At 34.6% G+C, this 25,191-nt stretch overlaps 2 protein-coding genes across 4 annotated transcripts; both read left to right on the forward strand.

Moving 5' to 3' along the window:
* The first annotated feature begins 7,593 nt into the window (after positions 1-7,593).
* Positions 7,594-15,370, forward strand: LOC130969383 (uncharacterized). Its single transcript, XM_057895071.1, has 12 exons — positions 7,594-8,090; positions 8,204-8,305; positions 8,414-8,494; positions 9,980-10,089; positions 10,233-10,368; positions 10,804-10,902; positions 11,461-11,548; positions 11,845-12,290; positions 12,357-12,533; positions 12,659-12,856; positions 14,148-14,474; positions 15,069-15,370. Exons 1-12 carry the CDS (start codon positions 7,773-7,775, stop codon positions 15,159-15,161), a joined length of 2,175 nt encoding a protein of 724 aa, XP_057751054.1. The 5' UTR covers positions 7,594-7,772; the 3' UTR covers positions 15,162-15,370.
* A 3,744-nt stretch (positions 15,371-19,114) lies between these two features.
* On the forward strand, positions 19,115-25,117 carry LOC130944731 (tubulin-folding cofactor B). 3 transcript variants are annotated; one of them, XR_009072147.1, is made up of 10 exons: positions 19,115-19,517; positions 20,331-20,451; positions 20,581-20,732; positions 21,394-21,512; positions 22,956-23,017; positions 23,174-23,215; positions 24,157-24,290; positions 24,386-24,422; positions 24,654-24,723; positions 24,827-25,117. XR_009072147.1 is itself a non-coding variant. In XM_057873233.1 (9 exons), exons 2-9 carry the CDS (start codon positions 20,347-20,349, stop codon positions 24,872-24,874), a joined length of 732 nt encoding a protein of 243 aa, XP_057729216.1. In that variant the 5' UTR covers positions 19,115-19,517; positions 20,090-20,346; the 3' UTR covers positions 24,875-25,117. The 3 variants fall into 3 exon arrangements, 2 of the variants coding, with proteins under 2 accessions (XP_057729216.1, XP_057729208.1); XM_057873233.1 differs by lacking the exon at positions 24,386-24,422 and having other exon boundaries at positions 20,090-20,451; XM_057873225.1 differs by lacking the exon at positions 24,386-24,422.
* Positions 25,118-25,191: the final 74 nt, after the last annotated feature.

The following is a 25,191-nucleotide window of genomic DNA, read 5'->3' on the forward strand; positions in this document are numbered from 1 at the left end:
AAGCACATGAGCATTGAACAAAAGATTATTTCCGCTGGAAAGATGCCCTTGAGCAGGCAATTAAGTATGGAAAGTTGAATGAATTTATGCATTATGTCTGTTTGCCAAGGAAGCCCTATGGGGATGAGGATGATGATGAACAGGAAGGACGCAATCCTACGGCAAATTGGTCACCTCATCAACAACACAATGACATGGTCCCAATAATAGTTAATGTTGGGTTGGAAATAACAAATTCTCAAAGTCTGTAACTACGGTTAAAAATGATATGAGGATACTTACTGTAGAGTTTCAGAAGCAAACTCCAATTCCTAAAATCAAATTTACGACTGATGATTTTAATGGTGGTATGTTAGGCGACGACGAACCCTTGGTAATCACTGGAAAACTCGGGAATGGAGTAATAAAATGAATTCTTGTAGATACATGAGCAGACTCGAATTTGCTTCTCAAAAATGAATTTGATTCGCTGGGTTTTAAAGGATGGTCACTTGAAGCCTCACTTACATAGAGTGGTGGCCTTAGGTGATTACTTCATCAAACCTGATCGTGGTGTAGATTTGTTGGTAAAGGAGACATGATAAAAGTGGTTCAAGCTGAATTTGTGGTATTAAGGGATTTCACGACTTACAATGTAATTTTAGGACGTAAAACCTTAAATGACATTTCAACCTTCATTTCTACCAAATTTTTTATGGTGAAAATTTTGACTGATGATAATAAAGTTGCAACTTCAGGAGGAGATCAAGCTGCAACTATTACTTGTCATAACACATCACTTAGCATGAGAAGTAAGACTAAGGAGGCTACATGTGTATTTTTAGTGGATTTAGACTCTCGTGTAGAGGAGATACCTAGGCTAAGGCCTAGTGGAGAATCGAAACAATTCCAGATTGAAGAGATTATCAAAAAGTACACAATGATCAACAGAGACTTATCTTTTCTCGTAAAGTCAGAAAATGTAGGAGTTCCTTAAGGCAAATTGCGATTTATTTGTATGAGTATTGATAAACCCCAATTTTGTGGTTTATCTTGTGTTAAATTCAAGGGATTTATAACTTATCTCACATTTATTCACTAAAATAGCATGATTTTTAATTCTCCCTAATATGTGCTTAATGATTGAAAACATGCTTTTTAGGCTTTAAAATAGTTAAATTTAATTCACTTCAATTCCATTCGATGCCTTGATATGTTTGTTGAGTGATCTCAGGGTTTATAAGGCAAGAATTGGATGGAAAAAGTGAAGAAAAAGCATGCAAAGTAGAGAACTCATGAAGAATTGAGCATTTGGAGGATTCAAGGCCACGCGTACATGCCACCCACACGTACGCGTGAAACGGAATTTTGCCAAGCGACGTGCACGCATCACCCACGCGTACGCATGACACTGGTCACGTGACCTCATTCAAGGAACACGCTGGGGGTAATTTCTGAGCTCAAGGAGGTCCAAATCCAACTCATTTCTAATACTTTTGAACCCAAGAATTGGAAGGGAATGAACCAAGTAGTAGTCATAGTTTAGTTTTTCATCGTGTTTCAGGTTAGAATTATAGAGAGAGAAGTTTCTTAGATCCAAGTTTTAATTCTTGTTTTTAGTTCAACTCTCTTTATATTTTATTGTTCTATTGTCTTGATCTTCTTAATTTCTCTTGTTAATTGCTTTATGTTGTCATTTTTACTTTCATGAACCCTTGTTAGATTTTTATTTTCTCTAATGCAGTTTTATGTTCCCATGTCTTTTTATGTTTATCTTAGTTGCTATTGTTGATTTCTTACTTATGTTAGTTATAGCTTCTTTTAATTCTTACATTTTGTGATGTTTACTTTTATTACACAGTAGGTGTTTGATAAAATGTTTTCACTAGTTATAGAGTAGTTTTCCATACTCTTGGCCTAGGCTAAGAGAATTGAGTGAACTTGAGTCATTGGGTCTAATTGGATTGGTGATTTGGGTCCCTTGTTGATCAATTTGAAGTCCATTCACACTAACCTACTATTAAGCGGCAATTGACAAGAAAATTAAAAGGCAAGAAAGTAAATAAGCATGCAAGAAATTAAATGAAAAGTAAATAAAGCAATAAAAATGGAAATTAAATGACAAAAAGAACTTTTGGCTATGATTGGAGAATTGAGGTCACTATCCTTGTCTAATAACCATATATTGACAATTATGAGGGACCAACACATCAAGTCTACTTATATGCTTGAAGTATGTCAAATAGGCTTGATCAACATCAACTATAAGTCCCAACCTAGCCATTAATTAGCTTAATAGTAGGTTAGTGTCAATGGACTTCAAATTGATCAACAGGGACCCAAATCACCAATCCAATTAGACCCAATGACTCAAGGTCACTCAATTCCCTTAGCCTAGGCCAAAAGTGTGAAAAACTACTCTATAACTAGTGAAAATATTTTATCGAACACCTAGAGTACAATAAAAGTAAACATCACAAAATAAAAGAATTAAAAGAAGCTATAACTAACATAAGCAAGAAATCAACAATAGCAACTAAGATAAACATAAAAAGACATGGGAACATAAAATTGCATTAGAGAAAATAAAAATCTAACAAGGATTCATGAAAGTAAAAATGGCAACATAAAGCAATTAACAAGAGAAACTAAGAAGATCAAGACAATAGAACAATAAAATATAAAGAGAGTTGAACTAAAAACAAGAATTAAAACTTAGATCTAAGAAAATTTGACCTAAACTACCCTAAATTCTAGAGAGAAAGGAGAGCTTCTCTCTAGAATTCTAACCTAAAACATGATGAAAAACTAAACTATGACTACTTGGTTCGTTCCCTTCCAATTCTTGGGTTTAAAAGCATCAGAAATGAGTTGGATTTGGGCCTCCTTGAGCTCAGAAATCTCCCCAGCGTGTTCCTTTAATGAGGTCACGTGACTAGTGTCACGCGTACACGTGGGTGACGCGTGCATGTCGCTTGGCAAAATTCCTCTCACGCGTACGCGTAAGTGACACGTACGCGTGGCCTTGAATCCTCTAAATGCTCATTTCTTCACGAGTTCTCCATTTTGGATGCTTTTTCTTCACTTTTTCCATCCAATTATTGCCTTATAAACTCTGAGATCACTCAACAAATATATCAAGGCATCGAATAGATATAAAGTGAATTAAATTTAACTATTTTAAGGCCTAAAAAGCATGTTTTTAATCTTAAGCACAAATTAGGAAGAATTACAAACCATACTATTTTAGTGAATAAATGTGAGATAAGTTGATAAAATCCCCTGAATTTAACATAAGATAAACTACAAAATTGGGGTTTATCAAACAACCCCACACTTAAACTAAGCATGTCCTCATGCTAAACCAAGAAAGACAAGAAAAAGGGGTATGGACATTCTTTTAATGCAATCTATCTACATGAATGCAACTAAATGCAAAATGCTTCTACCTACTTGGTCAAAAGTAAATCAATTTCCAAGAACTCATATGAACATGTAGGGCTAACACAGTATGATGATTTATGAATTCTACCAATTCAAATATCAAAATGAAGTATAAGTAAACTTGCAAGAAGAAAGCTCGTGAAAGCAGGGAACAAGGAATTGAGTATCGAACCCTTACCGGAAGTGTATCCGCTCTAGTTGCTCAAGTGTATAGGGTTGATTCACTCAATTCTCCTCTAATCATGCTTTCCAAGATTTATTTTTCATCTAACAATCAACAATTATTCAATGTATGCATACATTTATCATGAAGACTTTCTACAAGGTTATAATGGGGCTAGGGTCAAGGCAATGATGGATATGGTCAAGTGAGCTTGAAATTTGAATCTTTGATTAACCTAAGCTCTCACCAAATACATATAACAACCTATAAAATTGAAATAAAAACCTAACTATCCATTTTTTACTTTTTTCACACACTCATGCATTCTCTTTTCAATTCACATTCCATATGCATTGATTATTATTGAACTTCCTTTTGGGACATTTTTGTCCAATTTTTATTGCTTTCTCTTCTTTTTTTTTTTTACATTTTTTCTTTTATTTTTCTCATTTTCATTTTTTTCAAACTAAAATATATACAAGAGTATCAATGCATATAGTTTAAACATTTAATGCATGAATATGTATCCAATTCCCAATATCTTCAACAAAAAAATACAAAAACACACTTTTACCTCTACCAATGTTCCCAAACTTTCTTCCCACTTAAATGATACACACTCTCAGTAATCTAAGTTAATCAAAGATCCAAATTAAGAAAATTTATTATTTTTCACTTAGGGGTAGTAATGTGCTAAAATTAAGAATAAAAGAGAATTAAAATAGGTTCAAAGTTGACTAACGATGGTACATAAAAGGTAAGGCTATTTGGGTAAGTGAGCTATTGAAATGACGGTCTCAATCATATAAATGCATTCATACACAAAATAATGGACATAAAGAATCAAACAAATCAAAGATTACAATCATAGAAAGAGAATAATACACACAAGAATGAAAATAGTGGTTATATGATGTAACCACACAATTAGGCTCAAAACTCACATGCTTATGTGTTCTTAGCTCAAAAACCATGTTCCAAAATTAATTCCTTTAAACAAGTTCAACAAAAATTTTTAATTCAAATTGGTAGGGTGCCCTAAAATAGTTCTATTGAAAAAGAAATCATCACTTCAACCAAGTAGTCCTAGTGAAAAAGAAATGGTAAAATATGTATAAACTCTAACTATCATGCAACCTAGCATGCAATGCAACAACTAACTAACAAAGAAAATTGAGAATCATTATTGGAAAAAGAAATTGTTACCCACGGAAGTCGGTCTTGACCTCCCCATACTTAAAGATTGCACCGTCCTCGATGCATGCAAAGATGAGCAAAGTGAATGGGTTGCCACAACCGATGAGCTCTTCAAAAGATTATGCGGAGGGATTTGCTTGTCGCCCTATTTAAAAGCTTTTCCTTTTCCCTCTTAGTGGCCAGCCTGAAAAGAGAGAAAAAGAAAGAAGATTACACCCAAAAATAAAGATATCAAAGCAATTAGAATATAGGTGGGGCTAATGCCAAATAAAAGTAGGATTCTCGACTACATGGTAGCTACAACATGTAAGTGAGAAAATAATATGAGCTAAGGCATATCAACTAATACTTGATGCAAGAGTAAAGTCAAAGCATAAGTAAAAATGACATGAAAAACACTTGAAGCATCAAGTTCAAATAATAATTGACACAAACAAGATTAGTGATAAGCATTGGAGATTTCGGTCCCATCCTAACTCAATGATAATTAGGCACAAAAACATACAATAATGAGTTAGAAGGGATTAAAGCACTAATCTTGCGTGTGGAGCAAAATTTGCAAATAATAAGTAAGAAAAAGTGGGTTATGAAAGACAATGCAAGTTTATATCAATGCACAAAGAATACAAGAGTCATAACAGATTAAGCATTGACCTAAAAATTTCATCACTCAACAATACCAAACAAGTCAAGAAACACCAAAATGATCCAAGAAATCCTCAACAGTTGAGTAGAAAAATTTAACACCAATGTTAAAATCACAAACTTACAAAATAAAATAAGAACAAGTTACAAAAATAAGTTACAATGCAATAAATGAAGGTATACAAATGCAATAAATAAAAAAAATGAAAGATGAAAAAAATGAGAAGCGAAAATTTAAATAGAGGGTGAAAAGAAAACGAAAAAAAATGATTGAAAAAAGTTGAGAAGTGAAAAGAGGAGGAATAAAAGAAATAGGGGAAAGAAAGAAAATAGAAGAAAAAAGAAATAAATAAAAAAGAAGAGAGAGAAAAGAAAAAGGGCAAGGCACCCTTTATTTGAATATGGGATGCCACGCGTATGCGTCAAGTACCTTTTGACATGTCGGGGATTGATCCATTCTTAATGTCACATCAATTTGTAAGTTGCAATTGACCCTTTGATAAAGTTGGTTGTTCAAAAACATCGCAAAATGTCTTCTAATAAGGTCATTGAAGTTAAAAAGCAAGTCAAAGGTTTGTTAGACGCAAGATTTATAAGAGATTTAACTTATTCCGAGTTAATACTCAAAATAGGTCCTGAAATTTGATCTCAAACTCACTTTAGCCCTCCAATTTTTAATCGACCCAAATTGTACCCTGAAACTTTAAAGTGTGACTCAAGTTAGTCCCTTCATTTATTTTCGTCACTGGATAGATGAAGTGGCACGATTAAATGACATCGTTTTGCTGTTTGCGCCTAAATGACGTTGTTTTACTCCTCCTCCTCTTCTTGTTCCTCCTTCTCAATGAACTTTCCACCACCCTATAGCTACCTCCCTCAATCATACCTTTCCAACTCCACCATCTTCACCACCACCACCACCACCCTCCTACTCACCTCCCCCTTATCCACCACTTTACCGTTACCCCATCACCCCTTTCTCCATCTCCTTCTTCTTCCACCTCCTTAGACAGAGAATACCACAAAGAAAACTGAATCATCCAAGAAACCCTCATTCTCATCACAACCAAAAAACTCGACGACAAGTGAAAGCTCAAAATCCCATCATCATCATCATCATCATCATTATCATCATCATCATCATCAATTTCACCTGCATGCTCCACCATCCCAACAAGTAGAAGCAACGGCGAATTAAAGTGAAAGTGGGTTGAAAACTATTGCTGGAGCCATGGCTGCTTGATGTCACAAAATCAAGTTGTCCCATTTGTCATTGCATTGATTCTATGAGAAAAAGAGAAGAAAGAAAAAGAGAGAGAGGGGATTTACTAATCAAATTGAGGAGGTGAAAGAAGAAGGGAGGAGGTGTGTAGGAGAAGGGTGATGATAGGGTTGGGAAAGTAAGACTGAGAGTGGTGACAATGAGGTGGTGGGAGGTTCAAACATTAAGGAAGAGGAAGAAGAAGATGTGGAGGAGTAAAACGATGTCGTTTAGACGCAAATAATAAAATGACGTCGTTTAATCGTGTCACGTCATCTCTTCAGTGACGAAAATAGACAGAAGAATTAACTTGAATCATGCCTTAAAATTTCAGAATACAATTTAGGTCAATTAAAATTTAGAGAGCTAAATTGAATCAAGGTCAAATTTCAGGACTTATTTTGAGTATTAACTCACTTATTTTACTTGGTAGTTTAAGATTTGGTTTGGTAAAATTTTTCGATAAGGTGTTTGTATTGTTTAAAAGCATAAATTTTTTATTTTGTGTTTAGTAAATAAAAGAGACGATATGCTTGTGTTTGTAACTTTTAAAAAATTGCGGTATTTTCAAAAGCAACTAAAATAAAATTTTTTAAAATTGACTTATATTTTTTAAATTTTAAAAGCCTAATACAATCTTATATATTAACTAATTTTTAAATTTAACGCTTAAATTTATATTTTTTATAATATTTTTAAATTTTAAAAATTATTTTACCAAGTTAAACCTAACTCAATTTACGAAGAACTGGAAATTACGGTAACAGGAAGAGGTTGGGAAACACGTGGCTTACAGAGGTATGTAATTCGGAAAACCGCAATCCGATAATTACCTCAAGCTTTCATCGCCGCCTTTGTTGCTCGTTCTACATACGGATTACGGAACCCAACAACCAAACTGGAATCAATATCTCCCCTCATTAGCCCAAACAAACAAATAAGACAAAACAAACGAACAGAAAAAAAAAAAATAATAATAATAAAGGGGAAAAGTCCCTTCACTAGTTCACACAACATAACTCAGATTTTTCACAATCACTCACACTGAAAATTTTCTCGAGAAACATCTGAGAATAGAATAGAATGGAATCGACGCCGGTGAATTGGGAAGCTCTGGACGCTTTGGTAATCGAATTCACCAAGTTGGAGAACCTAATCGAAGACGCCACCGCCACCGCCTCAGCCGCCGCAACCACTGCCACCACGTCGGCGTCTTCCCCGTCTTCTTCGCCGTCGCCGTCGCCGTCGCCTTCTTCTTCCTCGTACCAGTCGAGGCTCGTCATCCTCCAGATCAGGCGCTATCTGGAATCCGGCGTCGTCGACGCCGCCGTTGATCTCCTCCGCCTCCACGCTCCCTCCATCCTCAACGATCACAGGATCCTCTTCCGATTGCACAAGCAGGTCCGTCACCTCTCCCTGTGTGATTTCGTTGAATTTTTTCTTTACTCGATGCATGATTTATATTAATTTTTTCCGCCCCTGAATTTTCCTTTGTATTTGATTGATTTTTGTAGAAATTTATTGAGCTCCTACGGAAGGGAACAATGGAGGATCGCGATTCTGCAATTGAGTGTCTGAGGGCGGCTCTTGCTCCTTGTGCTCTCGATGCTTACCCGGTATTTGAGTCTTAAATTTCGTTAGCATTTTTTTATTTTTTGATCCTTGGTTCTTTGGATTGTTCTTCAACCACTGGTACTAAGTTCTGACTTGTCTCTGTATTTAAGGAAGCATATGAGGAATTCAAGCACGTTCTGCTTGCTTTTATATACGACAAGGATGATAAGAGTTCTCCGGTAGCAAATGAGGTTAGTCTGAATTCTATTGTGTTTATTTCATTGAATATTCCCTCCGATATCAATTATATTTTTCGTACATAGAGATTGGCCCAGTATATTTGGATAGTGTCCATGTAAAGAGAAACATAGGACTTAAACTAAAACCAGGGAGATATTAAATATAAAGCATTTATTAGGGGGTGAGAATTCAAGAAGCTTTTTGATCTTCATTTAGGACTTCTGTTTTTTTAGCAAACAATTCTTTTACTCGCCTTTTAACTCGTCCCTTGTGCAGCCGCCACCTAGTTGACGCTTGTTGCAACTAGGCAGTCCTGAAAGAACAATAATTGCTTTATCTATGTCAAGTTGTGTTGCATACTGGGAGTGTTGTGAGGTTATTGATTTAATTGATGTTATTTGGTTGAATCACCGATAAGTTCTCAAATTCAAATGCCTTAGCAAGAATCACAAAGGGAGGATAAATATGTAGCACAAGAAGACACCAATTGTTAGATCCTACTCAAAATATAAAATTATATTTGAACACATGTTAATGTATATAATAACACAAATAACTCCATTTTGATGATGCATATGAAGGTTACAAATCAAAGTTATAATTTGGGTTTTGGATATAAATAAGTATTTTATTGAGATAGAGTGAGGAAGATTACGAGAAATCCTCCTTACACTAACCAAACTTAACAAATGAGGAACAATATCAATAAAGCAAAACTTCCAATTTCTCAACATATCCAAGAGAGAAATCCTTCTTTAAAGGTCAATGGCTGGCCAAATAAAAGCCAAATATAACCTTAGTCCATATAACTTGCTTATACAATATTTTTGTTATTAAAAATACAAAAATTATGTGTGGAGCTGATGATGATATACCCCAAATACATAGACTGTCCATTCCCACAACGATATGGCCTTGTTGATTTTCCCAAAGACTGCAAAGCTGGTCAAGGAACAGTTCCTAAGTTTCAATTGTGCACATTATGCAGTCTGACTATGTACTGATCTAACTACTGAAACCCTTCTGACTGGGCCTTTTTTTTTTGAGGAAATAAATACCATCAAAGAGGATTCCTTACCTAGCAACATCTTGCCAACTGTTTCCTACGGATATGGCTCTTCACTGCTCTGCAATTTGTTGTTATTTTCCATATAATGGCATGTTGAGCGTTAGGTCGAAGGATATTGTGCAGTTAGCTTCAGTTTATGACTAAGTGTCTAGTAGTTGGATTTGACGTCCATGCTCTTCAAGAGAGTGTTTTCTTTCTTGGGAAAAATATAGAAAACATAATATGCTATTTCCTTTTAGTTTTTGACTTCTATGGTGTATTTAGCTTAACTGATTTAAATAATTAATTTTATTCACCTTGAGAATTGCGATGGTATAGAGTATAGACCTTAGTCTGGTTTGTGATTGATGTCATACCCTGATTTGTAGTTTCGTGTCCATAGTGAATTTGTTCAGTACCTGATCATTTTTTCCCCTTCCTTATGCAGTGGTCTGAAAGGAGGAGGCTTGACTTAGCTGGATTTATGTCCTCTATGTTAAGAGCTCATTTAAATGCATATGATCCAGTTTTTTCTCTGGCTCTCAGATATTTGATAAGGTCATCTATTAATTCCCACTCCTACAGTTTTAAGTAATTGATCGAAGTGTGGTTTATCTTTTTCCTGTGCAGTTATGCCCTTTTTTTTTGCCAAACGTCACAATTTCCTTAACTTTCTGGAATTTTTTTGGTCTCTTCTGCAGTATACACAGGGCATATTGTTTACGTCAAGGTATTACATCACCCATCTCTGATTTGACTGAAAGATTGCTCCTTGAAGAGCGTGACCATCCTGCAATACCACAGGACATCTTATATGAAGTACCACCATTTGATGAGGTAAGAATATCTGTCATATATTATTCTAAACTTTCACCGTGAAACTGATAGAAACTGGACCAGATCAAGAAACTGAAAGTACATGTATGCTGTATATTATCACTACTTAGTTCTTCAGCTTTTCTTATCCCACATTCTTGGCTTGATTCTGCCTTCTTCATCTGTCACATTACTGTTACTATGTAGTTGCAATGCAGATTCTAACATGCTGATCACACTATTTTCCTACATGTTTTCCAACCCCATCCTGCTATCCCTTCCCCTATTACAGCTAGTTATGCGAGGGTCTTTGTCAGAAAACACGTGCAATTTAATAATATCATTTTGTGCACATATATCGACAGATTGGCCTCCGTGTATTTTTCTTCTATGTAGCACCCCTTTTTTAGTTTATGTGCATCATTCATAAGATGTATATGTTTTTGTGGAATCCAGGTTGACATTCAGGCTCTTGCACATGCTGTAGAGCTTACCAGACAAGGGGCAATTGATAGCTTGAGATTTGCTAAGGGTGATCTGTTTCTGGCATTTCAGGTTACATAGCAATATACTTACTTATGGGCTTCTGCCTTGATTTCAAATATTAGTTTTTGTTTCTTATTTATTTTAATATCCAAATTGCTTTTGCTTCGTTATCATTTGTGTGGTTTGGATGAAACGATAAGCTAAAATGACAATTCCTAATTCATTATGGTTTATTTTTTTTCTTTGTAGTTTCCTTTGCATTGTTCTTGATTTTAGAATAATAGATCATCATGCAGCCTTACCAAGAAAATTCCAGCATATTACTAATTACTCATCATTGGTTCTTTTTCATTCTGTTTAAAAATCTCATTTTTTAATTGTCGATTGGACCTAAGGATCAATGTTCATACCATCTAGTTAGGTCCTCAACAATCTTTTTTACTTTCATACCTTAATCTGGGAAAGGGCTAAAAGCATTGGACATAAAAGAAAAATAGTTGTAGGTTAGTGCAAAATATGAATTAATGGTTTACAGTCTCTTCCAATATTTAGTTTTGGCTGAACTGGTGATTTATTCATGTCAGAGTATTGCCTCAATGTATTCAATACCATATTCTTTTCTTGCAGAATGAATTATGTCGGATAAAGTTGGATACTCCATATCTTGATCAACTTGTTCGTGAGTATTGTGTTTACAGAGGCATTATTGAGTCTGGTATAGCATCTCCTTTGTTTAACTTAACTCTGTAAACTTGTCTGTGTTATACATATCTTTCATGCCACTAGCTTATACCACTTGGTATGTTTCATGGCATCTGCTCATCATTAATCCTACGTTGCATCTGAAGTCTCTTTGAAATTTTTAACTGAAGTTTTATGTTGTTATTCATTTTTTTATGTATTATATTCTAATAATGATTCTTGTGGAACATGTCCTATTTAAGTTGTGTCATATCTTCATATCCTGTTTTGATGTTTGATTATTTTTTCGCCAATTTATGATGAATTTAGTGTCTGAGAAGCAACCTATTCCTGAATCTGTAAAGTTCAGCCAGCAAGACCCTGTTTGTTGCTTATCAAGAGATTGTTCACTTGAGCTAGATTGTAATGTTGGCAAGCATTCTGATGGTGAAACTTCTGTTACAAATGTTCATGTGGATGGTTCCCCTGAAAATAATGCTGACGTGAGTAGCATGCAAGGAATGGATGTTGAAGTACGATATGCTTCTGAGCTGACAAACAGTCATGAGGACTGTAGCACGAGTGGATCACAGCTGCTTGAGAATCCAAGTATCTTGCAACGAAGAAGAATGCCTGGAAATGGAGAAAGGAGCAAACGCAAGCGGTGGAGAGGAAGATATGATTATAATAACTATGTAGCCAATGCATCTTTGGAAGATAGCAAGCAAGAAAATAGCATAAGTACTGCCGTATCAACTGTAACAAAGGAGAAGCAGGTATAGTTTGATGATTGATGTTATTCCATCTGGGAGCTCCATTTTTAACATAGCATCGTTTTGCAGGGTTGCGAAAAGCTTTCTATAAATGATGCTAGTAACACTGAAGATAAATACGAAATTCTGTTGGGAATGAAAGATTTGGCTAGTAATGGAATGGCTGCTGAAGCAGTTGAAGAAGTCAATGCTATTGATCCTAATTTCTTCTCTCAGAACTGTGTTTTACTCTTCCAACTCAAGCAGGTAAATGGCATGTATGATGATGTTGATATCCTTTTCTTGAATATTTGGTGAGAAGGGCCAATGTACTGTTTAGTTCTGCATTCGTCCATCAGGTATTTGATCTTTTAAATGGTTTCCTTCTTTAGGTTGAGTTCCTGAAGTTAGTCAGCTCTGGTGATTATAATGCTGCTTTAAAGGTTGCTTGTTCCCATTTGGGTCCTTTAGCAGCTAGTGACCCTACTTTATTGAAGCCCTTGAAGGAAACTCTCTTGGCTTTACTTCGACCTAGTGAAGATGCTCTTGGAAGTGCTTTACCTCTAAATGCTTTAGCTGCTTCTCTACAGGTATTGAGTGGTTTATTAAATGCGTATGTTGTCGAAAATGGTCTTTGTCCATTTATATACTTTTTCTTTTAAATATTGCATGTTAATTAACACTGCATCCTTGCTCAGGATTCTAGCAAATCATTAACCCATGTGGCATCCTTGCTTATGGTTCTTGCTTATCTCTAGTATGCATCCTTGTGCATACTAGAGATATGACCCAATACATACATACATGCGTACATATACACACGCGCACACCCCTTTTTTTTAAAAAACAAGAAGCACAAACTTGTGTACATTCTAGGGACACTTGTAAAGCGGCCATCTTTGATATTTCTCTTCGAAAAATTTGACATATTTGGGGTACTTGTTAGTATGTTCTTTTTATGGTTAGTTAATTAAGGTTTCCAAAGGGAGAAATCTCGAAAGTGTTTTGTTCAATGAATTCATTGAACACTCAATTTTTAATCTATCTGTATCTTTAAACTTTCTATTTCAGAAACTTAAATATGTGCCATAAATCCTTTCTTAGTTTTATTTTCAATGATAATTTTAAATCTACAAGTTGCAATTTTTTATTACTTTATTTATTTATTTTTTTTGTGTAGTAGTTTTTTTCCCATCAATGGTTATGATAGATTTTGTGTGAGGCTAGAATTTTTATAACATATAGACCCAAAGATACTCGTCAAGACCTTAAAAAATTCTGCCAATTATTCAAAATGAAAGGACTTGAGAAAGAAATACTCATTATTCTACCTAACATCAAATTTAAATGATGTCTTCTCTAGACTCTCTATAGGACACATACCATAATTTCACTTCATCACTCATGGAGCCATGGACTACTAGGGTCTCAAGATTTTACAAGACTGAAAGAATTCAAGAAAACCCAAAGGTGGTGATGGTTTGATGACCAGATTCACCACATCTTGGTCCACACCATCTGTATTCATTGTGCTCTTTGACTCTTTTGATTGTTTCAAAAATAATCTTTGGCTTCATGTTGTTGGTCTTGCTGCTTATAAACTGTACACATTCACATTTTCAAGAGACACTATTGCCACTTCCGTTGGAAACTTTTGTGGCCGTGTGTTGGGTTATTGGTTGGGTTCAATTACAAGCAGAAACTTGGAAGGGTTGGAAAACTTTTATTTACAATAGTTTGTGTTGTTAAGTCGCTCTGTGGCTTCATGCCTTATTCTGTATCTTAAAGCTATCATTCTATTATGTTTTTATTTTTTATACAGATGAATATTTACTTTTATGCTATTTCATAATGTGAATTGTTTGTTTTCATAATGTACAGGTCGCAGTTGGTAGGAGGCTTGGGGTTGAAGAACCGCAGCTCATGAAAATAATGCGAGCCACTCTACATACACATAATGAGTGGTTCAAACTTCAGATGTGCAAAGATCGGTTTGAAGGTCTCCTGAGGATCAATTCTTTGAAAGAAGTTCATGCTCCCTTACTCACTTCCATGTGTACCTCTAAGTCGCATACTGACAGCTGCACCAATGGTTCATCTCAAGCTACTGTATCTTCGGGTACGAGACTGTCAGAAGATGGAAGCAGTCCAACTCAAGATTCTTCACGGGATGCCATCTGTGATGAAGGTGCAATACTCAAAGTAATGGTAAGTTATGGTCTCTTGCCACAGTCTCTCCCCTCTCTCGTGCAAAATTTTGAAATCTAGTTATGTTAATATGTGCCCAGACTTTTTGGGTTTTTTCTCGCAAACCATGATATATTTGGAAATACGGTCTAGTTTCATTGGCAGAACATTTTATGTAAAATAATTTGCAGTTGCGCCAAATTAATATATGTTACACAATAGCTAAGACATGCTCATGATAGAGTAGTCGAATTGTTAATGCAACATTATATACTAAAGCTCTTCGATTTGTTGTGTCAATGGGTTTATAGATAGATTTTTTATCCTTCATTAGCTTCTTGTGTTTGTGATTTTGTTTGTTTGATCCCTCCTATGGCTATGCCGTCAAATACATGTTGTTTTGTTATTTTTACTGTATTTTAGGTTTTAAAGATGATGTGGGGAAAAGAAAATCAAGAGTAACAATTATTTTTTCCATTTTCATTTATTTTTTTGGTATAAATTTTTTGAACATAGAAAATATTGAAAATGTAAATGCAATTGAAATAGGAGTGTTTCTTGGGCAAGTGTGTATAATATTCTCTCTCTTTCCCATGTATTTATGGATGTGTGCAGGAGTTTTTGGCTTTGCCTAGGGCCGATGCTATCCACTTGCTTGCACAATACAATGGAAATGCGGAGACGGTCATTCAACAGTTATTTGCCTAGCCTTTGTGAAGGAATATCTAGTTTACTATTTTGAAGAGAGGTCCAAGTATTATTTTATTCAAATTTGTGAATTTATGATATGTGTACAGAATACTGATAGCTGCAAAGAAAGGCTTTCCTTATCGTTTGAAATCTCTGTACAGATTCTCAATTTTTATACTCAGTTTTCATGACGAAGTTGTGATCAATAAAATAATTATTCTGATTTATGTGGCGTTCTGAGAAAAGTAATGATACTTTTAGGTGGAAGAAAAAGTAGTTACTTATACTTGCTGAATCAAGTTTTTAACAACAAAGTGTCAGAGTGCACTTGGTTGGGGAAATGTTTTAACATTTTTGGGAATAGTAACAAGGTAATATAATTTCCATGTTTGGTAAGTTAAGTGTGAAGAAATTTCTTGAAATTTTGCATTTTTAAGAATGTAGTATTTTTACATTTTAGTAAATTTTGATTTCTATGTGGAGGGTGGAAATGGTGATTCTCTTTTCATGAGAATGTTTCGCTAAAAATGAAAGATATTCTCATCCTAATATTTAAATTGGATGATCACAAACTTTTGTCGGTGTTTGTTTGGGTGTTATTAAAAAGGATTTTTTTTTATGTTTTAATGTGTGGTAAATTTTTAGTAGTAAAAATAAATGTATTAAAAAAATAAAAAATAAAATATTTTTTTGAGAAGTTATAATTTATTTTTTAATATTTTTTAAAAAAAATATTTTTCATGTAATAAATAAATAAAAAAGTATTTTTATATTATTATATTCAAATATAATTGATAGATAAAAAGATGTTTTTGCATGAGATATCCAAACATAAAATTATTTTTATTTTTTTATAAGATAAAGATAATTATCTTAGAAACTTACTCGAATAAGTTCAAATTGTTTTCTTTCCTTTTTGGTTGGAATTTTTTTTCTTTTTTTTTTTTAAAAATTATGATGATGTAAATTTGATATGGATTTGTTGGAAAAGAAAATTTATTCTTTTTCGAATGATTAGATGAATTTTGGAATTTTTTAATTTAAATTAAAAAATATAATATTTACTGATTTTAATACGTTTCTAGTCCATCTCGAATATACGAGGTCTGAAAGTCATATCTTGGGTGTATCCGAGGTATGAACAAGAGCACATCTCGGATACACTGCATTCGACCGAGATACGTGCGAGGATGTAGGACGGGGACACTGCATCTGAGATATAGTCAAGATCCGATATGCTTCTATTTGTTTACCCATTTTGGTATATGTTTTTTTTTATGAAAATATTGTAATATTGTAGATGAAAAATGGTCCCATAACAATCGAAAGTAACAAGTTATACAGAAATTATGACCCATTGTGATCGTAGGGAATCTGTTTTTAGCGTGGAAGAGATGGAGCCAGTGGATGGTTGGTCAGAGACTTCATATCAGGTTCGTATAACCGAGCGTACATGCGACTGCGACCTGTTTCAGTCATTGAATTATCCATGTTGACACGCCCTGGCAGCATGTGCAGCTGCGAGTATTGAGTGTGGTCATTTTGTGGACCCCATGTATACGATGACCTCTGTATTCGAGAGGAGATTTCTGCCGATACCAGATGAAAAGATGTGGCCTCCATGGTACGGTGCACGCTTGAAGCCCAACTCAGCCATGAGCAGTGACGGATCCAGAAAATTTTGGTAGTGGGGGCAAAATTTATATAACATCATAATTATTTTTATAATAAAAATAATATATGTATATAAAAAATTAAATATTAAATTATTTATTAATTATTATATATCTGTGTATAAATATATGTATTGTTTAACTTATTTTTAATGTGTATTTTATATTTTAATATATATTTTATACAAATAATTATTTTTTATGTACATATAACATAATTATTGTTATGATTATATTTTATTATTATAAAATATGATTAGCCTTCAAAATATCTAATATATAAATTACAATACTAAAATAGTAATTTAAATAATAATATATAATTTAAATTTCTATTATTTTAGGTTTTATATTTTAAAAAATTAAATAATTTTTCTGTTAACTACCATCAAAATTTCTCTCTTTTTATATATATTACTAAATAATTATTTAAAAATTCACTTCCTAACACAATTAGAAGTCGACTCTTATTTATATTTATAGTTAAAAAAGTTCTTTCAATTAATAAAGTTGTTATGCAAAAATTAAAGCTAATTTGAAAAGAAGATAAATAATATTCTTTTGAGTTGATTTTTAAAAAAGAACACTAATTTCGTTTAAATTTGAGAATTGATCATTCTAAGTTTTAACGAATTTCTAATATAAAATTTTTAAATTGATGATTAAGTACCAAAAGTTGAGTAAAAATTTATTGTGGGGTCAAATTTAATAATTTAATGGGGGCAAATAAATATTATTATTATATACTACTCAAAAAAATTCCAAATTGTAGTGGGGCGCATGCCCCCACAACAATGTATGTAGAACCGTCTCTGGCCATGAGGAGGAAGGCATCGGGTAGGCCGGTATCCACTCGGATCCGGAATGAGATGGGTGCCATCGTGTGTGCGGAGAAGAGATGTGGGCTTTGCCGCGGAGAGGGCCACACCAGACGTGGGTGTCCCAATGCGCCCCACTCGGATCCATGACGACGCATGTAGTTTAGGGTTTATGCATTTTCGTTCCAATGTTGTCACTTTAATGTACTGTTTGTTATTAAATGTGTTTAATGTGTAACGAAACATAACTTTTGTATAACTTGTTACTTTCGATTGTTATGGGACCATTTTTCATCTACAATATTACAATATTTTCATAAAAAAAAAAGCATACACCAAAATGGGTAAACAAATAGAAGCATATTGGATTTTGACTATATTTCGGATGCAGTGCCCCCGTCCTGCATCCTCGCACGTATCTCGAATGCATTAGTCTATATCAGAATATAAGTATATCTCGGATGCGGTGTATCCGAGATGTGCTCTTATTCATATCTCGGGTGCACTCCCGTATCACAGAGTGGGGTTAGTGCACCCGAGATAGGTTCGTTTTTTTTGTTTTTTCCGCTATATTTAAAATGTGACTAAAAACATATTTTACTAAATATTTACACGTTTATTTAAATCGATAAATATGACATTTTTTTAATTTATATTTAAAAAAAAATCCGATGAAATCCTTGTATTGAAGACCAAAGAGCAATATTGTTCTCCTTATTATTTCATTTATAATTCCCCTTATCCCGCGTAGTGTCCGATTGTGATTTATGTTGAGCAAAGTTCAAATTGTACTTGTATCTCTTTCAACGAACTTATGCAAGTTCTCTTCGATTTTCCTTGATCTTTCTACTTACCTTCTAATCTTTTATGTTTTCAAAATAGGTTCTAGTATAATTTTCTGTTTACAGGTATTACTCTAATGCAAAACTAAAGATGCATGTAATTTAGTTTTGCATGTGTGGTAAACCGGTACAAATGGATGACACAGCAAAAATGTTCTATCAAATGAGTCATATATTTTGAATCTTTATATGTATTACAAAACAGTGCAATTAACCATAAAAGTAGTTGAACATTTCATAGCAAAAATAATTAACTTTTTGCAATAAAAGATATCGAGTGACTGAGTTAAAATTTGTAATTAAGCCTAACTATTTTTTTTTCTATTTTGTTTATTTATGTGTCTTCTCTTGTACCCTTTTTGAACATTTGTAATTAATATTTAATCAAAATATCTACTTTCGTCCATAATTATCACTTATCAGAATTGGACTGATCCAGTCGGTCGGGCCGAAAAATCAGTGAATCAATCACGGGATCGGTCCGGATAGATCAATGGATGGGATAAAGAAAATAACTGGTTTGACCCGGTCGGTTCCAATAAAAACCGATAAACTAACCGGTTTTGGAAGTCCGAATCGATTCAGAATTAAACAAAAGAACCCTAGGCCTAGTTCAGTAACCCCACCCCACCCCCAGCTCTCTCACTCTCACGCCCACACACAGGCACAGCGCCGCCCCCCCTCCCCCAGCTCTCTCACTCTCACCTCGGTTCACCGCCACCGCACGCTCGCCTCCGTCGCCGCACCTCTCACCGGATCCATCGCATCCTGGGCTGTCGCCGGATCCACCACACGCTCGCGTCTCTTCCGCTTGTCGTCCCTCGCGTGCTCGTCGGCAGCGGTCTTGCTCCCTCTACCTCGTATTCTGCTCGCCTGGTGTGCTCCACTGCTCGCGTCTTGCCTCTCTTCCTGAAGCTGTGCTTCCTGGTGAGTGCTCGCGTCTCGCCGTACCGCGCCTCCTTCCTTCCCTCACCTTTCTTCCGCGGGTATTGCTACCTGCACTGCACTGCTCGATTCTGCCGCTGCAATAACAGTCAATATGTAAGGCTTTTTTTTTCCCAGTTATTCTAATATTCTATATTAATTTTTAATAGTTGATTCATTGATGTTATTTCTGTTAATTATGTTGTTGTTTGAATTATGAATCTGATTAGAATATGTCAGAGGTTGAACTTGAAATGTTGAAATGGTTGAAATGTTATTGTTAAATTGGTTTATGAATTGGGTTTGCTGACTATGAACATGCACCGATTTTGTTTAGTGTTGAATTGGTTTATGAATGATTTTGTTGATTGTTGAATTGGTTTATGAATTGGTTTTGTTGATTGTGAATACGAAGTGATTTTGTTGATTGTTGATTGTTGCTGCTGTAATGATGTTGAACTTTTTTAGTTGCTCAGACTTTGAAATCAAATTACTCATTGGATATAGTTTATGGATTCTTATTCTTATTCTATCAAATTAAGGTACTATTGTAGTATTGACTAATTTTATGTTTATTTTCCTGTTAGTTATTTTTAGAATTTGAGACTTAGATTGTTGTTAAAATCTTTGTGAAGACATGTATTTTTAATTTGAAGTTTTTGACTATTTTATATTTTTATTTAAATAAGATCGAGTCAACCGATTCAACCCGTGACCTATCAGTTGAATCAGAGACCCAATGACCCAGTAGGCTAACCGATTCGATTAATGAGTCGGTTTTGACAACTATGAAAAAAAAAAAGGAATACCTACAGGAAGTAGGGCAGGGAATAGGGAGGGGTTCAGCTGAACAAGGGTTCCTCTCTCTTTCTCTCTCACTTTGCCCAAATGCACAACACAATTCCGAACTCAGCAAATTTTGAACTGCAGAACACGCCAGCTGGCAATGGCGTTGAGCTTGCAGAAGATTGAAGTGGACGAGTCTGTCCTCTTGCGTGTCACTCATTCTAACCTCAAGACCTTCACTCCTGAAATTCGCTTCTCCCTTCAGGTTTATCACTTCAACAACAACGACTTTGCCTTCAAAGCTTTCTCTCTGTTTTTTCTTCACTATGTGTAATTCTTTTTCTGACATCAAAATTGCTATCCTTGATTTGATTCTATTTGATTCCTCTGTTAGATGACAGTGGAAGCTGTGAAAGACAAGCTATGGAGAAAAACTGGTACATCTGTGGAGTCCATGCACCTCGAGCTCTATGATGACACGCGCAACAAAATTGCTGATCTGACTGATAATTCCAAACCTCTTGGCTTCTATTTGCCTATTGATGGGTCAGTAAGTTTCATTTATTTTTTGCCAGTAAACTTTTTCTCAATTGCTGTCACTTTTTCCCAATTGCCGGGTAATCCTATTTTACAACTGATATCAAATGATATAGGGAAGGAATAAGAATCCCTTGAAAATGCCTTAGACTGAACTTCAATGTAAAAGTTTCAGTCTAGGGGTAGTGTCCGTTACTGATATGAGAAGGATAATTACAAAGGAATTGAAAGAAAGAGCCTGGGTATTAAGGATCCCCACGCCCTTGACTATATAAGATAAATATCTAAATTAGTCTGACATGCCTTAATTTAATTCTTTTCTTTGATCAGTAGTTGCTGGGTTGGGTTAGACAGTCGTATGGTTTCTATGTTGCAGTCACTTGTTTTTTTTTTTTTTTGGGGCCATGTAAGGGTCAAGATATGAGAACTACAAGAGTTTTTAGGCTCACATCTAGTTGAGCATAATGCGTGGTCTGGCCACTTTTCTGCCTCTGATGTTTTGAAGGTGATGGTGTTGTCTGGTTTCCCATGATGCGCTTTTTGCAAGCATCCCATTTTGTTACTTTTGCATCCGTCTTGTTAGTTTTTTCTTCCACTGTTCCTAGAAGCAGTCAATTTCTTTGTTTTAGTTTGTCAGTCTGATGTTAGTTTTTGTGTTCTTCTTTGGCAGGTTTTGTTTACATGTTGTAGATCTTGATCCATCATCTGTTACATCTGGTGGCTGGCTGGAAGATACTTCATTGGTGGAAAAATATACAATATCTGAAGAAGCCTATAATAAGCGTGAAGGTGTGATCCACCTTGCCCACTCCCTTATTCTTCTTCTTTTAACTCTTTTAGAATGCTAAGTGTGCATATACAAACAAGTATATGAATTTAATGAAATTTTAGGATTTGTATTATCTATATTCTTTATTGAAAAGTTCAGTCATGCAAATATCAACTTCAACGTATGGAGGATCTCTTATCCTCCATTTCCTTGTATTATTCTTCTCTCCATCTTAATGAAATTCTTCTTTTATCTTAAAAACAAAATCCATGTATATACGATTAGCTTGGAAGTATATCAGTATATGCGTAGTACTCCTACTTTCTAGTTCATTGAACACAATGTAGATATCTACCTTTTCTATTTCCTTGTAGGGTGATTTTTATCATATTTTATAGCTGGTAGTTCTGTTAGGTGGATTTTGGAAAGCAACAATGCAAGCTGCTAGATTCTTGAGATTAGTTGCATAGTAAGCAGTGATTTTTGGTTGATAAATGGATAATGGGTTTTGTTAGTCTTTGTATGACTATAATAGTGGTGTACATTTTGCAAAGAATCTGATTTATCACGATTTTGCCATGCATATTGATGCTGTTAGATTTCACTTCATTGGGGATGTTGGAACACTAGGTAATCTGTTGTGAATCACAACTTATAATAACGCAGATATAAACCCAAATCTGTTCTTACTAGAAAGTTTAGCCATTACCCAGAATTTGTAATATTTCCAACTAGTGTCTTTCCAAGGGCAATTATGGGGATAGTATGTTGAGTTGATCTTGAATGATGGCATGGGGAGAATACAAGTGATGCGAACTTTTTTTTAAGCTGTTTTGTATTTTACCACAAATTTGATATCACACTTCACCTTTTCTTTGATTTTCCCGACAAATTCCACTGTGGTCTCTATTGTTCATTGGTGGTTGAATTTCATTGTGTTCTGTGTCTATTTCCTCCTTTTCTATTTTGCTTTGGAAAACCTTTATGGAATGAATTCTTTGCACAGATACTGTTGACGGTATTGCCCCTTAAGTCCTTATTTAAAGATCTTTCTTTTTTTTATATTTCTTTGATTTCCTCTCTTAATTTTATGAAGCTAGTGCCTATTGCCATGTATCAAGAATTTGTTTAATCAACTGAGAATAAGCCAAGTTTAGGGGAAATTCTTTCCGACCAGAATGCTTCCATTGCTGGAAGATGGATTTTGGATGCTGATTTGGTTGTAAATAAAGTGGTATGATATGCGAGGATGAAGAAATGACATTAATCTTTTGAGAAAACTCATGATACTTTTGGATGGGGCAATTAGTATTCTTTAGGGGGAAAAGGGATTTGGCTCTAGGTGGAAAAGTTGGTTTCAGATTTTCATTCTAATGCTTCCCTTTTCTGTGATTATGATAGGTCACTATTAGTTACTACCAGTATTTAATTAATATGGGGTCTGATTATTTATGTTGATTCAGGGACTTTTAGAAAGTACAAAGAGAAGTTGACTCCCAAAACTCCATCAACCATTGAGGCAAAGGCAAGCATTTGATTGCTTTATTCTGTTTCACTCATCTCTAATTGCATGCATGTACAGCATAAATACATGTCTAGTTTATTAGGATATTACATTATTAGTTCAGATGGGCCTATGTGCCAGCTTCTAGTTAAAATTCAATGATTTTTTATTACACAGATACCAGACACCCACATGGAAGATCTCTGTGCTAATATCAAGGTTTGTCACCTATTATCTCTATTTTTTATTTTTTATTTTTACCAACCATTAGACTTGTAATTAAGTTTTTCACCTTTACTTCAGTTATTAGTTATAGGTTTAGGTGGAAAAGTAGGAAAACAGAATTGGGATATTATGGGCTATGTAGAGTTAGATTGACATGAAATATTATGATGTGTGTAAAACACTAACAAACCTATCAATTATTTGCACTAATAATAAGGTCATGAAATCTAGTGAAAATTGTACAACCCTAGCCAAATAAGGCTAACAAAATAAGGTGAGTGATAGCTGCCTGAAAAAGCAGTAGTTGTCAGAAAAGGTACTTTCGAGATTAGTAAGCTTGGTAGAGATTGGGACAGCCAGAGATATGCCGTTTGAGAATTTTTATCATCAGAAAGTGAGCAAAGTGACCAGCGAGTGAAATTGAAAAAGCAAGAAGTTGTGGTTGACAAAATTTCTTTTTATCTTACATCATTCAATAAAAAAAATATGTATGCATGAGGTACTGTACCTTTTTACAAGACTACTATGATGAACTAACGCTATTTCCTAGTCTCTATCTTAGATATAATCTAGTTAATTCTGATATCTTCCATAATTCCAACATGGATGAAGTGATTGTCTCTGAAGGTTATCTGTGCATTGAGGATTTGGTTGTTGAGAATTCACTGCTGTATCTGACTCTTTACAGGCTCCTCTTCTAACATACATCTTTCTTGTTTTGGGATTCCTATCTGTTTTGTTAAAATCATTGTGGTTCTCTTGAAACCTTTATTCCTGATTCATGCATTTTAAGTGTTGTGTAAGGTTGTTATATGCAGTTTCTTGTCAAAGTTATTGTTATGTTTGTCATATCATTTAGCTTTGATTTTACTGAATTGATTGTTTTCTAACTGCGATGTTGTTGCCGTATTCTGTACAATTTCCAAAATGTTAAGGTAGGATCAAGATGTGAAGTTGAACCCGGCGAGAAAAGGGGTGTTGTAAAATTTGTTGGTCGGGCTGAGCCACTGGGTCCTGGTTTTTGGGTTGGAGTACAGTATGATGAACCCTTGGGCAAACATGATGGCATGTAAGTGAAGTTGATATTTCTATGTATGTTTTATGAATGAGTAATGCTAGAGAACCAAACACTATAGCAACCAATTTCATCCAACACTGTAACAGGTTTTGCTAAACAAACCCATTATGATGCTCACTAAAGGTGAGCTTTTGTTGAGTTTGAATTTCTGATTTTTTTTTAAGTTAAGTTTCGGTATTTTTTTTCCTTGTGTTGAATGTTGACTGCAATGTTAATTGTGCAATGTTGGCTCTCGACTTTTTCTTTATGAATAAGTGTAAATTGTTCAGCAACCCATTACCTATGATTTTATGTACATTGTGGCACCTTGAAAACTTCACATAAATATCTTAGTATATTTCGCGGTTATTACAGGGTTAAGGGGGTACGTTATTTTCAATGCCCTCCATCGCACGGTGGAATGGTCAGGCCGGAAAAAGTTAAGGTTAGTCAAGAACCATATTGTGGTGACCCTCTTTATTAGTTGCATGAATTCTGTTAAAGCTTCAGAGTTTGTAGCATCTGCCAATCTCCTCAAACTTTTGCAGGTTGGTGACTACCCTGAACGAGATCCCTTTGAAGAGGATGAAATATGAGTGTTCTTGAGAAGCAGCTTTCAACATATAGATTTCCATTTTTTTATAGTCAAAGACATTATTTTGAAGGTTTACACTTGTAGAATTTCGAGCTCCTTTATTTGGTGTTAATCATTTGTTTCAATGCAACATTCAAGATTGCTGCTATCTTATTACGGCCCTGTGTAAAAGGAAACAAGACGGAGAGAATGTTGAATTTGGATCCGAAGTTTTGAGAGAGAATATATTTTTAAAATGCTCAAATTAGTCTTAAATTATATTTTTTGAAGTCATAAAATAATAAAGAGAAGTAAAAGTTGTAATACTGAAGTGTTTTG

The sequence above is a fragment of the Arachis stenosperma genome, chromosome 1 (genome assembly GCF_014773155.1).
Source record: "Arachis stenosperma cultivar V10309 chromosome 1, arast.V10309.gnm1.PFL2, whole genome shotgun sequence".
NCBI lineage: Eukaryota > Viridiplantae > Streptophyta > Magnoliopsida > Fabales > Fabaceae > Arachis > Arachis stenosperma.